This window comes from Monodelphis domestica, chromosome 8, assembly GCF_027887165.1.
Source record: "Monodelphis domestica isolate mMonDom1 chromosome 8, mMonDom1.pri, whole genome shotgun sequence".
In the NCBI taxonomy this organism is placed as follows: domain Eukaryota; kingdom Metazoa; phylum Chordata; class Mammalia; order Didelphimorphia; family Didelphidae; genus Monodelphis; species Monodelphis domestica.
In genome coordinates this window covers 132,059,617-132,079,213 of record NC_077234.1, presented here as the reverse complement: position 1 = coordinate 132,079,213, position 19,597 = coordinate 132,059,617, and the positions used below count along the sequence as shown (strand labels likewise).

Below are 19,597 nucleotides of genomic sequence, written 5' to 3'. Positions count from 1 at the left end.
GCAAAGCCTCCTTCCAGCTTGGTGGAAATCGAGGTAGAGAGTGCAAATGACACTTAATTGCCAGTAAAACACTCCCACAATCCTTCTCTCCTCCTCAGAATCCTCTCCCAGGGCTTGTATCTAAATTCTTTTCTTCTCCCTGAAATTCACTCTATCCCTAACTGTATTCCTAAATAAGAACTTAATTAATACTTGCGAACTGTTGACTGGCTGCTACCAAGGCTTCTATCTCTCTAAGAATATAGTGGCTAGTATCAACAAACACAAACATCACTGAAGTGCTCATGAACTTCTACATGCTACTCCAGCCCATACTCATAATTGAAGGCACAGTACTCTTAAATTGCTGGCAATGTTCCCCTTGAATTTGTGTTATTATTGCTTTTGGCTATGGTTGAGGGCTGAGCATGGCTGTCACTGTTTTCATGTGGCTCTATTGACCTGTGCTGCTAAATGTGCAAGGCATATTTTGTTTGCAGGAGTAACTGGCAATTTTGTGTGGTGGGCGGAAGATGAAATGACCAAGGAAACCAAGCTTCAAAACAGATTGATTTATTGAGTAAGGCATGCCAGTTGTCTAACAAATTGGTTCCAAGTCATCCTCAGCTTTGGCACTGGACCCGGAATACGGGGGGAGACAGATCTTGATGTATTAAAAACAATAAATCAAATAAGACCAGTTAATTATAAGAAAACAATTAACCAGGATATGAAATTAGGCAATCTGATCGCTAATTGGAGGAAACATCAGGGACTTTCCAAGTTGGGAGCGGGAGAACAAATGGGTGCAATTCTCTGAGATCAGAAAAAGAGATGTCTTTCTCCCCTCATGTCTGTATTCAAAGGAATGTGGAAAGAATGTTTGCGTGACCAGTACAGGGCCAGTTTTCAGACAAGACATATTGGGCTGCTTGAGACATGTGACTGAGAAAATTTCTTTCATCAATCTTCAGATCTGGTGTCTGGTGTCTGGTGTCTGGGTGTCTGGTGAGCATAACCCAGTTCCTTAGTTAAGGGTCTATACGAGCGAGTAGAAGTGGCCCAGCTTCCCAGCCACAAAGACCTAGGTTCAAACAGTGTAATAAGGGTTTCTCCCAATTCCCACGATTGAAGAACATTTTCTCATAAGACAGAAATTGGACTAGACCCATAACTGAACAGAAAAGGAACTGAGTTAGCTCCAGAATTGAGTCATAAGATTGCGATGGTGGGGTTCACTCAATTTCTGTTATTTCTTGGCGTTCTAATTCCTCCCTCTCCCTTACTTGTTAGCTCAGAGTGTTCTGGCTAATCAATTACAGTATATTTTATAGCCTTGCTTCCTTGCTTCTTTTTCTGGGTAGGAATGTTTAGAATGCGTTTTGAGAAGATGTAGATAGTGACAATTAATAGCACCTACTAGATATTTCAGGCTTTGGATCTGGGGTTTGGGTGATGGAGGCAATAGGAGGAAGAATACATAAATAACACATAATACTATATAAAATTCCTGCTCTTGACGAGTGTATAATCTAATTGAGGAAAAATTAAATATAAATCAAGTATCAATGAACATGCAAAGAGAATATTAAATATTGATGGTGAAAATGTGCTTAGAGTATCTACAAAGGGTATTTTATAAAAACTTTTTTTTGGACAAAATCAGGCTAAAAGCATGAGTACTCTTTTTTTTTAAACCCTTATCTTCTTTCTTAGAACAGATAATAAGAATCTGTTCCAAGGCAGAAGAGTGGTAAGGGCTAGGCAGTTGGGGTTAAGTGACTTGCCTGAAGTCACACAGCTAGGACATATCTGAGATGGAATTTGAACCCAAGACCTCCTGTCTCCAGGTCTGGCTCTCCAGCCTGCAAGTCATCTAGCTGCCCAATAACTACTCTTTAGAGTAATCAAATGTCAAACCTGTAGAAGAGGAAGAGAACAAAAAATTAACTAATTTTTTCCAAAGTTCCTCCAGAGTTGCCAGTTCCTGACTAAGCAGTCTCATCTCATCTGTCCTTCATAATTTATTCCCAGACTCATTAGTTCTAAGCAGGCATAACTCTGTATCTGGCTACCTGGATCCCTTTATTATTATTCACCAAACAAATAGAAGTTTATTTATGAACCTCATTAAAATTTTTAAATAATATAGAAATAAAGACCCTTATTTCAAACAAAGTTTTTAAAATAAGTTAATTTTGAAATATATTTATGAACCTGTACCTTGCACAAGCTCAATAGTAAAGCTGAATTTTTCTCCCTGGGATTTATGCCATCACAGAATTCTGGGGAGGAGGGGCTCAGTACTGATTAAGAAATCTCTCGGTAGAGGAAGGTGTAGAGCTCTTCCTAAGGGTGTAGAAGTAATTTAGTGTATTGGAATTTCCCCCTAGAGATGGAGCTCCTGAAAGTCCATTGGCAACTGTTGAATTGGCTAAATTTGCTGGCAAGGTACTCTTGGACTGAGTTATGTGTAGCCTTCCTGCCTCTGATACTCTGCTCACCACCTGTGTGAGACCTTAGGTAAGTAACGTTCTGTCAGATTTTCAGCTTCCTCCGGTGTAAAATTAGGAATTTGGCTTCAAAGGGCTCTGAAGTCCCTTCATTTATGACTTATGATCATGGCATCTTATGAGTGTCTTGCGACTTTCTCCTGTTGTCTTGAGTAATGTGTTACCTTATGGATTTTTCATGTTGCCTTAAGAATTATGTCTACTAACTTTGGCAGAACAGGACAACTTTGCCATTTCCAGATATGTCTAGTGAGACTGTATCTGAATTGGGATTTAACACTGATTTAACACTATTTACTGAATTTGTTGGTTGATAGGAAATCCAAGTTTCAAGTGCTTGCCTTTTGAAAGCAATTGCCTGCCTAATCATGGCAGTCAGGACATAGAGTAGATAGAATGCTAGACGGAGTAAAAAAGATCCAAGTTCAAATCCTATCTCAGATACTGACAAGTTGTATAACCCCTGGCAAATAGCCTCTTTGTGCCTCAATTTCCTCATTTGTAAAATGAGAGGGTTATACTTAATGGCCTCCAACAGCTCTTCAAGAGTTCTAAATCTATGATCCTATAAATCCTGAAAGTACCCAAACCATTCAACCTTTGGAAGTCTCAGGCATGGCTATGGGTAGAAAGTACATGCCGAGTACATTGTGAAGTCTTCTTTGGGAGACAAGACCCCTTTAAAAATGTGGTTAACAAAGAACAATCCTCTAAGTCTTCCAACCTATCCACTGTCCTTATAATACCTTCTACTGCCTCAGAGGAGAGCACAGTGGAAGAATTGACTCGGAATTTTTCTTCTAAATCTTCTTGGTGCAGTGGTTTCCTCCAGTGACCGTAGAAAGTATCGCAGCGCTCTGTGAAGCAATTTCCATTCTCAAGGGTAACACTCACCTCACAGTAGAGGGTATCAAAGCTAGGGTGATTGTCAGGAGGGTACTCCAGCTCTACTTTATTGAGGAGTTCCCTTAGTTGAAGCCTGCCAATCTGGCTGTCGTGGAATGAGTGGACTGAGATGCCACCATCGAGCAACATGGTACAGGCAATGAACTGGAAGGAGTGCCGGGCTTCATGCTCTGAAACTGGGAAAGGCCTATTCACATATTTGACATCAGGGATTCTGAGCACAATTCTTTTGATCCTATCGTTGGGGAGCAAGTACTTCCTCACAGAAGCAGCGGCATCTGCAACCCAGTGTGTTCCTAAGTGGGAAGGGAAGCGCTTGATGGCTATGCCTTGCTGGTCCAACAGAAAAGTGTAAGATTCCAAAGCTGGGAGGGCTTGTGGGGCATACTTGGAATAGAAGGCTCCAAACCCTGCCTCTGTGTCCAAGATCTTCTGGTTCCCCTGAAGACCCAGCAAAGCCAGGAGAGCAGCTTCTAAGCCATGCCTGGCTGCATTGCCAACATGGAGGGGTTTGGTCTGTGTGGCAGCATTTGCCAGGGGTGCCCCCGCATAGGAAACAGCAATAGCTATGGCCTCTCTGCACTTTGTCTGGTCAAGCCCTAAAAACTTGGCTGCGGCAGCAGCACTGCCCAAAGTGCCCACGATTGCTGGTGGATGGAATCTGGAAAGCATAACACAGAATAGGGCAGTTAGTTGTGGTGCATTAGCGGGGTTCATGTTATACTGGTGGCTAAAGCCTCTTGCAGGGGATTGTCAAAACACAGGGCAGGCAGTGGCCTGTTGGGTGTTGGGTGTTGAAATAGATGGTGAAATAAACATTTTTGGGGGAATTTGGCTTGGGATTTCAGAATCAGCTCTAGCAACCAGGGCCCAGGGAACTTCTCAGAAGGAAATGAGGAAGTAGTACAGGTAAGGTCAAAGAGACAGAGGAACAGTGGGAGCCTGAGGATGATGGTTTTTTAGTCTGGTCTGCCATTGCCTATCCCTGTAGCACTCCACAGTTAGCCATGGCAAAACTTAGATGGAGGTCTTTGCTGAGGACGAGACATTAAATGGAAAAGCACTGGATGTAGGAGTTTCATTCTGCACCAGGGCTCCCCTGACATTATCCATTGTACCATGAGAAGAGCTGAAACTCAGATCCAGCATTCTTTCATCTAAAGATTGGTCCTACTAGATGCTGTAAGTCGACAGACACAAACTGTGTTTTATTCACTTTACTTCTTTCCTTGAATGCAGGAGGTATAATTGTGAGGAGGCTAAATAAACTAAACGGTGTCTTTCTTGCAACTCCTGAATAGAAATTGGGAGAATATTGGACTTAGGAGGAGCTATAGGTCTCCAGCTGTATGACTGATTTTCTATTATGGAATATTAATTTCTCCTATAGATTCCTATGCAAAAGAGACAAAACACCATATACAGTATCTACACATTTGTGTATAATAGGAGCTGATTCCATTATGCCCATACCATGTAAGTAGGGCTTAGTGAAATATAGCAGATTCAGAAAGAAAGCAAATTTTCTCGTAGGTAGGAAATCTCAGAGCTATTATGATTGGGAAAATCTTCAGTAATCTCACTCTTTGGTTAATGAGAAGAGTGTAGCCACCCAGAGGGAAGTGAACCCTGGCATTATGCCCTCTTGAAGAATCAAAAGAAAACCAGGCATTTCCCCAGCCGAGTGGTCAATAAGCATACTATGTGTCAGCATTTGTTAAGAGCTGATCTCTTTTTGGTAAATAAGACCAACTAGTAGCTAGCAATGCCATCTGGTGGTTAAAATTAGTCTTTAGTATTAGATAGATGTGATCTCTTGCCTAAGCCAGACTCTTCCCTTCCAGAGCCCTAAAAGCACCAACTGTTTTTACAAAGGAGGCAACTCCGCCTAACTCTGGGACAAATTCTCTCCATACCTCTTTGGTATGTCACTGGCCTGCTTGGAGAAATGCATTAATCGGCCTTGTACTTCAATCCCAACATTGAAAGCCAGCAGCAGGTCAAGTCCGGAGAACCTGGGATTTTGAGGAAAGGCTTCTGATAAAGCCAAGAGGACAGGAAGTACCGGCCCTGAAGGATGTGTAGCTGGGTGCCATGTGTCATCAAAGTCCATTGAGTGAACCTATGTAGGGTAGGGAAAAAAATACACACATATACAAATTCAGTTTCCTCCAGACCTAGTTAATTTGGGCTCAGTGAATGAAAAACAACAGAGAAGAAGATAACTTTGTCAGAGACGAGATTTTAGCCTAGGTTCTCTCTATTTTCACTGTTATCTTAGAGGACATAAGAAAGACAGAAAGGTCCCCCACCACAGAGTCTAATTAATACTAGGTTGCCCAAATCAGTCATGACCAGGAGGGTCAGTTCTTAGGAAAGACCTTCTGAAGAGGAAAGGGCAGAATTTTGGGAAATAGAGGTGATGATGGAGAAATCACTTCAACTAGGGTCTGGGGGAGATGAGGCAAGATGTGCCCCAACAATCCTTGCAAGGGGCTATGGGATAAGGTTGCTTCCTACATGTCAGGACAAGATGGAAAGGAGAGCAACAAGAAGATCTATTGAGAAGAAGAGATGCCTAAATCTAGGGCTGGCAGTGAGTTTAATCTCCAGGATAGGGTCAGGAGGGAGAAGTCTAGCATCATTCTCAAGGACTTCAAGGCTGATGACCAGCCCTGGCTGCTCAAAATCAATGATGAAACAGGCAGAATTTTTAGAGGCCCTCAGTTTATGGTCCTGACCCCCTGCTGTTGGGGTGTAATAAATCATATTTATATATAATGTGTATAATAATGTAATATGATACATCACATTTATATAATGTTTTGTTTGAAGTGTTTTCTACATAACAACCCTGAATTGTTGTCCCCAAAGTGAGGGAGCACAAGTATTGTTATTCCCATTTTACAGATGAGAAGATAGGTTTTGAGAAATTAAAAGACTTGCTCATGGCTGTATAACTTGTATATGAAACAGTATCAAGATTTTCAGATTGTGATGCTGCCTCTTGCTACCTTCTTACTCTCCTCCTGTTCCTTCACCCTGCCCACTCCTCTAAGTTCCTACTTAGTAAAACTCTCGAAAGTCTCTTTCCTGTGGCTTTCTGCCTCCCCCTGCCAAAGATGCTCTCTCCCCAGTCTGAAAACCTCCAAGGGTATCACTCTCACTCAAAGTATGCTCCTCTGATTTTTCCTCTTATGGCCCTGCTTTGTGCGGGCCTGCCTCATGTTTCCCACTAGCTGAAGGTCCTTTGGCATTGAGTCTGTCTTCTGCCGCAGACAAGAGAGTCAAGGCTACTGGTTGGGGCATCTTAGGGATGGCCTTTACTTGGTGAAGGTCTCCTTGGCTGCATCTGCTAATAGATAGTTTGACCCTATGAAGCTTCTTTAAAAGGGCTTGTTTTAAAGGCATCAGCCAGCTTTAGGACCAACACAGAGACAAACGGTCACACTGAAGGTTTGAGATTTGAACAACTTCATCCAGATCCTTACAGCTACTCCATTGACGAAAGCTGCATAGACGGGCGGGAGCCGGAGGTCTGGCTGTCCCCAGACGCAACTGGACACATCAGTACTGAAAATCTGGAACAAAAGGAGACGGGTCAGATTGGGACCTGGGACCCCAGCTCCTCCTTCCTCTTTAATGATTGGCGCCACTAATCTAACAAGTTTTGATGAGGAGAGGAAGTCATAGCCCGAAAATAAATGGCTTCTGTGGCCCAGAGGATTGTCCAGCTTCTCCTTCACATGGGGATCAGAGGAGATGTCAGCTTCTCATACAAGTTCCTGATGTAGAAGGGCTTTGAGGCTCAGAGATTGATTTATCTGCACATTAAAAAACACATGCAGCTCTAAATTGTAAATGTCTTTATTACATGTAATATGTGCGTGTGTGTACAAATATGTCCATAGATGTACTAGACCTGTGATCTTATCAGTGTATAGAGCTCCTGGGGAGGAACTTTTTCTGCTCTTGGAAACTAGTATTTTTGAAAGGCAACTATGCGTCAGACACTGTGATAAGTGCTCAGCAGAGACAGTCTCTGCTCTCAAGTTTAATGGGGAGAGACAATGGGTAAACCAGACATACACTGATGATGGGAACACAATCAGCAGAGGGAAGACATTAAGCATTGGGAAGCATGGGGAGTCACCTAGTGGTGCAGTAGACAGAAGGCTGGTCTGGACCTGAGTTCCGATGTGCCTTCAGACTCTAGCTAAGTGAACCTGAACAAGCCACTTAACCTCTTATGTGGATAATAATATCACCCACCTTGCAGGGACAAATCAGATATTAATTATAAGAGCAATTCGCACACAGAAGATGCTATATCAAGGCTTGTTTCTTTCCCCTTCTTCATTGAGGGGGATTGGGAAAGGCTTTTTGCTGAAGGTGAGATTTTAGTTGAGACTCTAAGGAAGTCAGGAAAGCCAGGAGACAGAGAGAAGGCGAGCAGTTCAGGCAGAGCAGACAGCATAGCAGTAAAAATGCAATAAAACAAAAGCAATAAAACAAAAGACAGCAGGAGGGAGTGTCTTGTTTAAGTAACAGCAAGGAGGCCAGTGCCATTGGATCATAGAGTACATAGATGGGAATACATTAAGAAGACTAGAAAGCTAGAAAGGGTCCAGGTTTTAAAACTGAGGATTTTGTATTTGAGCCTAGAGTAATAGAAACTACTGGAGTTTGCTGAATTAAGAGATTGACATGACAAGACTTACACTGAGAAGATTATTTTGAAAGTGTGCAGGGGGAAAATTTGCTACACCCAAGCTACACTCCCAGCATCCTTTTAAATTACGTCCTCATTTTAGGTACGGAAGCTTGGGAGATAAATTTGGCCGAGACCCACGCTGTGGGGCTCTTCTTTCTGAGCTTGCGCTTTTGATAAAGTACTGCAGGTGTGAGTCTCTGGCTCTCTTTGCTCTGCTCACTTGACTGAAAGAATCCTTTTTCTTTTCCCTCTCTTTGGGTTTATTATGAAAAATCCTATATATTTAAAGACTAGGAGTATTTATTCATTTTTATTCCTACAAAAGTCAGATAGAGGATGGGCTAGAGTGGGGGGGGAGACTTGAAGTTAGGAGACCAATCAAAAGGCTGTTTCAGTAGTCCTGGCATGACGGGATGAGAGACATCACAGGGTAATGGTAGTGATGGGGGAGAAGTGACCCATGTAGGAGAGATGTTATAAAGATGGAGTCTATAGAACTTGGCAACAGATTGGATTGAGAAATGAGTGAGCAGTCTAGGATGACAGCTTGCTTGAAAGCCTGGATGGCTACTTGAATATGGTGCCTATGATAATAAGTAAGTTAGAAACATGGGAGGATTTGGGGGGAAATCTAGAAAATTTGCTTTGGCACCAGGAGGTAGTGGTTTGCCAATGGCCATACAGTATGCATCAGAAATGTGCCATGACCATAGATCTTCCCGACTCTAAACCCTGTCCTGCCTCTCTATATTATGTCATGTTATATTACGTTAACATATCACATCACATTACATTATACCATATTCCATTATGTTATATTAACATTGATTATAGAAATATAATCCATATGTAACATTGATTATAATTACAGCGATCGTCAGATATAATTGTAGCTATCATATATACATCTGGCTTCTTACCTTACTATATTGTAGAGTTTTGTGGAAGACTTCTGTGTTGGTTCCTAGTAGGCCAACACCCAGAGTGTCCAGGATCATCCTTTTGCTTCTCTGAATAACTCGGTCTGTTAAATGCTGTACCTTTAGACCCTGGATGATACTGGCAAAGCTTTCTGTGACAGACTTAAAAGGAAAGATTTTTTTAGTGAGCAGGCGATGGTGGGCATTTATGCTTGCATATTTACTTCCTACAAGAAGACTTAGAATTTTTAACTTGTAGACCTATTCCCCTCCATAGCAAATCTACTATACAAAAATACCAAATTGTAGATCCAGAATCTGCGTGCTGGAAGGAATCATCTAATCATATATTTCCTACTTCACCAAGCTATTGAATCTTTACAAAACATATTAAGTGAGGAATAATTATCACTATTTCACAAGCATCCTTTTGCTTTACAAAAAAAAAATGAACCAAAAGAATTTTTAATGTAAACTTCCTTTTAAAAAAGAATTTGAAATTGGATATAGTTTGTGTTGTTTTCAAAAGCAAAGTTTATTTATACCTTTGGTTTTTAAATCACAACCATTTTTGGATATGGCCCATCTCTCCTACCTCCCTGCCAGGAGGGGATGTTTGCTTTATTATCTATTCCCTGAGACCAGGATAAGTTTGTATAATTATTCAGTTAACTTTCTTTTAGTTGTATGTAGCTCTAAGAACATACCATTTGTTTAATACCAAGGCTTACCTGCATTACTGACTATTCTATGCCAACCCCCACTTCCCAACACTGTCCCATCTTTGAAGCCAATGAAGGGAACACCACTACAAATGGCCCAAGTTTCAATGATTGACTTTTTTGACCCAAGTGTCAAGTCCTCCAACTTGTCTCAACTCCAGATCCTCCAAATCTAATACAGGTGTCATTAAAGAGGCATTTTAAAATCAGGTACTATATAAAGGGCACTGTGCCTTTTGTTGTTATGTTGTGAATTATTTTCTTTTTTTTGAAGCCTTGATATATTAATGGAGGCTGGACTATTGGGATTTTCGCAGAAGCCCCTAAGGAGATAGGGAACAGTGCCAACAGGTTTAACAGTAGTTTAAAAGCTCAAGAGTAGGAAAGGACTCAGAGGTCACCTCATTTTACAGACCTCTTATTTTACAGATGAAGAAACTGAGGCTGAAGGGAGTTTAGAGACTTATTCAAGGTCGTCTTGTAAATATTAAAGTTGGGATTTAAATTCAGGTCCTCAGATTCCTGAGCTGATGTTCTTTCACTACACCCAGGGATGGGAGAGAGGGAGTGAACATTTATATAATGCCTACTTTGTTCCAGACACTATACTATTTTAATCACTGTTTTACAGGTATCTCATTTGAGTTGAGGGCAACAAAGTTGTACAATGGTTCATTTTCTATTCTCCCCCATCTCTCTCACCATAGTCAAATGTTAGTCCTTTTCTAGTAACAGGTAGGGAGGGATTTTTCTCCCTTCCTCCTCCCCTTCCTGGAGTCAGGAAGACTCATCTTCATGAGTTAAAATCTGGCCTCAGACACTTATTAGCTATATGACCCTGGAAAAGTCACTGAACACTGCCTCAGTTTCCTCATCTGTAAAATATGCTGGAAAAAGAAATACCAAACCACTCTAGTATCTCAACAGGAAAATCCCAAATGAAGTCACAAAGAATTAGACACAACTGAAAAATGACTGAATGACAACAGTAAACATCTGAGCCTCACAATAATCCTGTGAGATAGGAGCTATTATTATCCCTATTATACAGTTGAGGAAACTGGAGCAAATAGTGATGAAGTGACTTGCCCAGGGTCACACAGCTAGCTTGAGAATGGGTTTAAACTTAAGTCTTCTTGATTCCAGGCCCTGTGACCCATCCATTACTCTACAAACTGCCTCAAAAGAGGTATAGTGGGAGACTTCCAGGGATGTGATGACTCACTATCTTGTGAAAAGTCCATTACATTTGGAAAACAATGGAAGAGTGGGTGCAAAAGTGGAATCCTGGAGTAGGCTACTATGTGCTTATTCTAACCCTGCACTGACTTGAACAGCGTAGGCACCACTCCATAGAGAGAAGTCTATCTAGAATCCTTTAAATAATCAGTCATTCATATTTACATAGCACTTGGCAGTTCGTGAAGTGTTTTTTAATTCAGAATGCTGTGGAGAAGATTTATTAAGTATTATTACCTATATCTTACAGATGTGGAAACAAGAGCTAAATGACTTGTGTAAGGTCACACAGGTATCCTAAGAAAGAGGCAGAATTAAAACCCAGGCCCCTCAACTCCAAGACGAGTTCACTTTCCACTATGCTAGGAGACATCTCATGCTCCCAAAGGACAAATATCCTCACATTGGTCCTAAAGAGGAAGACCAGGAATGTAAGGAAAATGAGATGAAGAGAAAGAAACGCGATTACTCAACAGTCCATAAGCTGTACATTCTCCTACTTATCTTAAAAAGAACTATTTGGATCTGACTGATTGATTTTTTTTTTCTTAGCAGTTGAGAAGGCAGTATGGTGAAATGGAATATCATTGGTTCTGAGTCAAAGATTCTCGCTCTGATCTTGGCTCTTATTCATTACTTGTCTGAGCTTAGGCAAATCACTTAAGTTCCTTAGACTTCAGTTACAACAGATGTCAAAGGAGAGGGGTTGAATGAAAGACTTTCTAAGGTTCCAACCAAAAACTATGCTCAAAGTATAAAATAAGTAATAGAATGTTGACTAATCTTTTAATTTAAAATTTATATTTCCAGTTTTGAATTCTTTCCCTCCATTGAGAAGACAAGAAATATGATACCCTTTGCATATGTATATATGTTAACTAATTTCTTCAGAGCAAGTCATCTTTTCAATTTATAAAAGAACTAACCATGCCCCTTATATTTGTGACACTAGTTGAAGAAAAAATGCATTTGCTTTTTCAATCAATCAACAAGTGTTTATTATGTACTCACTATGTGTCCTGTTGTGCTTGACCAAAATACACAAAGGAAAAAAATGAAATCATTCTACCTCCTCAAGGAACTTACTTTATTAGGGGAGAAAGCAGAGAAATACATAAGTATATGTAAATAAATAAATCCAGGGAAAATTTTTTGAGGGGAGACATTAGTATTTGGGAGTGAGCTATAAATTAGTTTCTATTTAAAAAGGATAAAATGCCATTTTTTGAAGCAAAGCCATCTCTAGAATAGGAAAAAAAGAATAAAGAGATGAAAATCAAAGCAAAGGAAATAAACTATAATATAATCATACCTTGCGAATCATTCTGAATTAAAGAGGAAGGTCAATCTCAGGGAAGTTGAGCAGTGACTTGCACAGGCACCAATCTTCTTTTATAGAAGCAGTTTCCCCCACCTATCTCTGCCTCGCCCCTCTCATTGCTCTGTCACTTCCTTCTCTAACCCCAGGAATTTCCCCATTTCCCCATTATTTTAATTTCAATTGCTTCCATCATGAGCTGTATCTCTTTGGCTCTTTACAAGGTAGCAGGGAATTAGTTTGGAGTATTTCCTATGGAGTATGTGTGGGGATGGAACTGTGCCTTGGCCCCTTTCTGTGGACCACCCTGTAAGGAATATGTGAATCTAGTGGTTCCTGGTTGCTTCTTTGGTCCTTTGGTAAAGTGAACTATATTTTAAGAAGAAAGAATATCAGTGACTGATGCAGTAAGAGCTACAGTTTTAGTAGGCCAGATAAAAGATCAAAGAGAAAAGCTCTCTCTGGCTCTCCTCTTTTTCTGCACCCCACTAGTGCTCTTTGTCTTTGTCTCTGTTTTTCTTCCTCTCTCTCCCTCTCTCCCTCATTCTCTATTCTCCCCCATCTCTCTCACCATAGTCAAATGTTAGTCCTCTTCTAGTAACAGGTAGGGAGGGATTTTTCTCCCTTCCTCCTCCCTTTCACCAGCTATACACACAGCAATGGACTTGAGTGAGCCTTTCTCTGTATCCCCATCATTGAACACAGATCCTGGAAAACAGGCACTTCATGAATGCTGATTGAATCTCTGCCTGAGCCAGAGACAGGGTCTCAAATTCTCAGTTGCCTTTTTTACTTTGTGTTTCTTTTCCTTAGTACAAATCACCAACCAGTGATCCTAGGAGAGCTTCAGAGGCTCTGACCCATGCCCTGACTCATGGCTTAGTTAAAAGTGGTATCTTTGGGGACAGTTAGGTGGTTCAGTGGATTGAGAGCCAGGCCAAGAGACAGGTGGTCCTGAGTTCAGATTTGACCTCAGATATTTCCTAGCTGTGTGACCCTGGGCAAGTCACTTAACCCCTCATTGCCTAGCTCTTACCATTCTTCTTTTTTGAAACTATATTGATTCTGAGAAAAAAGGTAAAGATTTTTAAAAAAGTGATGTCTGAGGATAAACCACCATTTGAAATGTATTTTATTTCTTCCATATTGGGTGAGTGCTTTATTTAGGTAATTATGGTAAAGAGTCTGGGTTGAGGCATCTTCATGGTATGTAATGGTCTACTTGCTATTCCCTATATAAGACATTCCATCTATCATCTCCATGCCATTGCATGTACTAAGCCACCATCCCCACAATATGCCTGGAATGCTTTTTCTCCTTCCAACTTTTTGACCTTCTGGCTCCAATGCTCAGCCAAGAAGCCTTTCTTGGTTCTTACAGTTGCAAGTCTCTCCCTTCCATAAATATCCCAATGAAATCATTTTGTATTTATAACTTTTGTGAGGAGGGAGCGATTGATTGACTCCACTTAGAGTAAGCGATAAGACATCAAGTCCTGATAAATGTATCAGGTGAGTATGCACTTTGACGGTTCACTAGGTTTGAACATGTCTTGGAACAACAGAAGGGTGGTTGCATTGGCTGAGGGTTTTGGCCACATCCTTTGGTGGCCAGCTTGCCAATGCAAATACAGATGGGGAGAATAGCTATGGAATTGGTGCTTACCACACACACACACACACACACACACACACACACACACACACACACACACACAGAATATTTCCTTATCTATGAACATGTTGCATTCTTCCAGTAGAATGTAAGCTCCTTGAGACGCAAGGATTTCTCACTTGTCTTTGTGTCTGCAGCATTAGGCATTGGAAGCCCTTCATAAATGTTTGTGGATTAGTTGATTGACAAGCAAATTTTACTAAACCATGGTATGCAGACATCAGTATAATTTTCACTAAGCTGATCAAAGTATTGGCTCTTGTCGTGTGGCCCTGATGCTAATGAATATTTACTCCCTGAGTGATGGAATGGAAAGAATATTGGGACCCTGAAAACATGAGTTACAGTCCTTGCTCTGTGACCTTGGGCAATCTATTTACCTTTTGTTCTTGGTTTACTTGCCCTTAAAATGAGATGTTAGATTATATGACCCCTGAAGTCTCTTCTAGTCCTAATATTTTATGGGATTTATGGTAGATGTTTCACTGGCTCTCTGAAAAGAATTGTACTCCGAATACACACTTAAGTTTAATTTGCATTATTAACATTTTTTCCATCACTTTCTTAAGTTTAGACAATGAAATGAATCAATCCCTGGTTTGTAGCTTTTTTGAATTTCTAAGATGAAATAACTTTTTAAATTTAAGCCAATTAAAATTGGCTCTGACACATCACTGGTTCAGGATCAGTTGCTGCAGAGGTTTTAAAAATATTTGTTCCTCATTGGAACTAGTCAGAGTCCTGATGGCTTGCTAGGTATTTTGACACATTTCCTATCATCACTGGACTTCAATGGGGGTATTTTTCCAATTCTAGATTGGGAGTCACACCTACCTTATGTTTTTTTCTGTGGCATTAATGAAAAGTCATAGAAGGACATGTGAGTCTTTTCTCCTCCCTTCCTCAATCTTTTCACTGAAGTCATTCCCACATTCAAGAACAGAAGAGTATGGATGGCTACTTCCTCTTTAGAGTTCCTCTTTTTTTGGGAACACAAACCAAAGACATGTTGTAAGCAGTTTTGCTTGTTATTATATGATTTCAAGGCAGGATCTGTAATAGATAATAATGGGGACTATATTTGATTGTTAATTGATAACTGTGGCATTTAAAAGAGTGGGAGCCATAAACTGTAAGAGTTAAAATGGTTGAAGATATAAATTGTGATAAATATAAGGGTGGGTGAGTAAGTTGTGACTGCAGAAAATATGTTTTCACTACAGTGTCTTGTTTTTAAATCAAATATAAGGTGGTTGCCAGGGAAATACTCCCAATTATGAATATACCCAAGTCAACTGGGTTTATAGAGAATTTAATTAATAATACAATGAGGAATTAAAGAAAGAGAGAGAGAGAGAAAAAGGAAATAAATGAGAAAAGAATAGGCTGGCCCAGGCAGCCCTGGCCAACCCAGGCCTAAGCCCTAAAAGAAAAGATCAGTCAGTCCTTAATCACTCACCATAAGATCTGTTCAAGGGAGGATTCAGGGGGACAAAGTCTCCCCAGAGGGAGTTCCAGCCAGAGTCAGCCTCCCTTGAGAGATCTCCTTAGAGATTGTCCTTCTCTCAACAACCTCCTTAGAGGCTCTCTCTCAAGAGACTCAGAGATCCTTTTTTTCACCTTTTCCTTTCCTTATGAAGGGAAATTTTCCTTTGTCACCTCCCCTAAATTCTTACATCTACCAATCACAGTAGACATTTTTCAAAGGACAGACCATTCTTAGTCCACACCTAAGAAGGTGTGGATTTTTGAGTAATTCACACCAGGAAAGCTCTGAGTAAGTTTCCCAGTTCTTTGTTCCTTGTAAATTCACAAGTTGCCTGACCTTCGTAGGTACTTAGCAACCTTTTGTATTAGTCTTAAAAATAGGCATGGTTTAAGTATGGGTTTAAGTACTTTTCATTGTTCAGCAAGGAGTTTTTTCCCCTTAAAGCAGGCTTAAGTATGGGTGGAGTAGAGGTCTTCACATTTCTGATCTAAGTAGAGTTCTCACTATCCAAATGGGGAGTGGTCCCAATAGGGAATTGTCCCAATGGAGAATTCCTCAATGGGGAATTTTTTTAACATTCACAAGTCTGAGAAATTTCAAGATTCACATAACTAATAGATCAGAAAGTTATCTTTGTCTTTTTTTTTTACCTACCTTCCCTTCCTCTCGTTTCCTTCCTCTTCCAGGCTCCCTCTTCTTCAGCCTCTTCAACTTCCCCTCCCCCTTCCTTCTTCTTCTTTTTTAAGTCATTCAGGGTGAGCGAGGATGTTTCAAATGAAATACTCTCTATCTTCTTTTATCTTAAGTAAGGGGTTTATTTGGGGAAGACAAGAAAAGATAGAGAATGGAGGTAAGAGGGTTGGGGATTTCCCTAACACTACAGTAAACCTTAGGTTGAGAGGAATGATTGAGAATGATTGAGAGGTCTGGCAGTTCAGTTACTATCATAAACAGAGCAAGTCAAAGAGATGACTCTGGACTATTGTCCTTCCTTTTCAATTTCCAAGATCAAGAGAACCACCTCCTTTCTGTCTTTCAAGGTTAAAAGACATAATCCTCCAGTTGGTCAGTTCCTTCTTTGAACTGCTTCTCCCAGTAACCTTCCAAATGGAACCTTCATTCAATTGACAGGTCATCAGCCTCCACTTCTGCCTCTTGCATGCTTCCCAATTCCTGTCTTCCACAGATCAGATTCAAAGGTATAGTTTACAAATTAATAATATTGCTCATTCAGCTGTGACTACTTAGCTTACCTAGTCAAAAAGATTATAAAAATAAGATTTCAATACTTTATGTCAATGCCTCTGTTAATCAATGTTTGTTCTGGTTCATCAGAGCATTTATAGGACTTAGAGGAAGTTTCACAAAAGAATAAGACAGAGCAGTAATGAGTAAAGCAATAAATCTTCATCAAGCCATGTTTTCATTCATGCAAAGGAAGGCAAAGGCCTAAAATGAAATAATTGGAAGCAGCGGTTCAGAGGGTGGGTGAAGGCATTTTCTGTAAGAAAGAGAAAATATTGATGAACATTCAATAAATAATACTAGGAAAGTCCCCAGAACTTATGTGTTATTTTTCAAGCCAATGAGAAAGAAAGAGGGTCAGTGAGGGTTCTCCAGGCTTTGCATACCAAACTCTAAGGCACTCAAGGTATGAAAGAATGTGGGTTTACACCACTTCCACACCATATCAGCTCCCAAATGTGGTGGAAGGTGATGGGTTTTTATAGGAAAAGAATTCTCATTCAGGCATATCTGGTTATGGGAGTTACCTAGGAAATGAAATTTAAGCATTGGATATGGAGATGTTTATAAAATTTCAAGGTAGGGATATTAGGCAGAAAGATAGGTTCAATATCCAAAGTATTCAAAGGAAAGGTAGCTTGCCACAAATGGGTCTCGTAGGCACTAGGGTTTTAACATCAAGATTTAAGATTGTATAAGTAATTGAGTATATATTGATTATGTATCATAGCATACATATATATACACATAGAGTCCATATAGTCACTGATTAGATATTGTTTCTAGGCTTGATACCCACATTATCAGTTGCATGGCAATTTTATGTATAATAAGTCAAGTCACTCCTGGGCCTGAGAGTCAGGAGTCTCTCCACTATCTCCTTTAATAAAGGCCCTTTCTCAGTTTTAGATCTTCACATTTTGTCTCGTGTCTAGAATGTTCTGTAAGTCAGGTGAAACTTTGTACCCATCTTCCTGTCAGTGGTCATCTATAAAAATGGAGATTTGAACCCTGGACTTCAGTCCCTAGAAGTCTTTGCTCTAGTTCCTGAGATGCTTTCTAACCTCACCTGAGTTCCCACCTGGGCCGAGAACAAATTACTATTTAAAGGGTCTCTGCCAATGGCTCACTCTCTTCCTACTTCTGCTTCCAAGCAGACACGTACATCTCTCATGATGTAAGTGAAATTGAATGGGCCTCTGTGCCTTCCTAGGCACGTGCTTTCTTGTACTTTCTTAAATTCTTAATCTTAATAAACCTCATAAAATATAATACTTCTAGCAGAGAAACTAATTTTTAGCTGCCACAGTTTGGCAATTTTAATCTTAACACATCCTCTCTGATACAAAACTCTGGCTTCCAGTGAACTCCAAAAGACCTAGAAACTCCCAACCTATTGAACTAGACATGTTTATCTATCTCAGGGTTGCTATTTAGTCAACTATGATCAGGGAAGAAAATGCAAAGAAGAAAAGAGAGTCAGGGGCCCCATATTCACAGCCACATAAAAAGAATGCTTCAAATCACTAATAATAAGAGAAATGCAAATTGAAACAAAGTTTTATCTCATACCCTGAAAATTGGTGAAAAACCAAAACATGGTAATAGCCAGTATTGGAGGGATTGTGGAAGGACAGGCACAGGAATGCATTGTTGGTAGAGCTATGAAAAGGCACAACAATTTTGGGTAGCAATTTGGGATTACGCAAATAAAGTGATTAAAACTGTCCATACCCTTTGAACCAGAGACTCCATTACTAGAAGCCATAGACAAGAAGAAAATCCCCGTTATGCACTAAAATATTTATAGTAGCACTTTTTGTGATTGCTAAGATTTGGAAGTAAAGTAGATGGCACCCATAAATTAGGTAATGTCCAAACAAACTGTGGGATATGAATGTAATGGGATATTACTAGGCTGTAAGAAATGATACATGTAATGAAGAGGGTAAGGGTTAGGCAAATGGGTTTAAGTGACTTTCTCAGGGTCACACAGCTAGGAAGCATTTGAGGTCAGACTTGAACCCAGGTCTTCTAACTCCTGACCTGGTGCTTTAACAACTGTGCTACCTAGTTTTTCTGGAAGTTTCTCTTTATAAAAATACAAATCCTTACTCATCTCTCACTGGTAAATTGCTCCAATAATGTAGTCACCTAATCACATACCTGTTTGACCAAGTATTTTGATTAAGGTAGAACTGAAGGAATAAAAAAAACTGGAAAAGTTAGGATAGTGTGGCTAACCTAAGGGCAGCATCTAGTACTAAGTGTCTAGAAGACAAGAAAGTGAGAGAAGGATGTGGGAGGGAAACAAAGCCATTTATTTAGTTGTGGTGTGTGTGTGTGTGTGTGTGTGTGTGTGTGTGTGTGTGTGTGTGTGTAGTTTGGAGATAAAGAACAGTATGATCCTAGAAGGTCTGACATAGTTTTGGAGTTTGTTTCTTGATGTAGAAATAGCGTCTCATCAGCTTTAATGTTCTTAACTGGCTTTAAGGTTACAATAAACAAAACATATAATGATATAAGGTAGCATACAATGTCTAACAGGAAAGATCTGTTTAAATAAAATTTTATCCTATTAATTACAGACGAGATTAATTTCAGAAAAAGATCCTCTTTATTTAAAATCAAGGAGTAAATGTTGGAAAAATTCTAAGAAAATGCTTCTTGGAACAAGATGGTATTATTTTCTTTACCCATAGACAACTAATTGGTTCATGATAAATAAAGAGAAACAATAGAGAAGTTTCCAATGAACTTGCAATTATTTTATTACAAGTATTAGGAATTCAATCAATTACTCAAAGAGTCGTTGAGCCTTTGTATTATAAAAATACAATCCTATTTCTTAGCAGAGTGCAATTCAATATGCTCAGG

At 39.9% G+C, this 19,597-nt stretch overlaps 1 protein-coding gene across 1 annotated transcript in view; it reads right to left on the bottom strand.

Moving 5' to 3' along the window:
- Positions 1–536: 536 nt before the first annotated feature.
- Positions 537–19,597, bottom strand: part of ACOD1 (aconitate decarboxylase 1) — a 71,350-nt gene continuing 52,289 nt past the window's right edge. Inside the window, exons 2-5 of the mRNA XM_056808497.1 lie at positions 9,033–9,194; positions 6,890–6,979; positions 5,315–5,520; positions 537–4,059 (exon numbers count right to left, since the gene is read on the bottom strand). Coding sequence (XP_056664475.1) covers positions 3,102–4,059; positions 5,315–5,520; positions 6,890–6,979; positions 9,033–9,194 — 1,416 coding nt within the window. The 3' untranslated portion in view covers positions 537–3,101. The remainder of the gene's footprint in view (positions 4,060–5,314; positions 5,521–6,889; positions 6,980–9,032; positions 9,195–19,597) is intronic.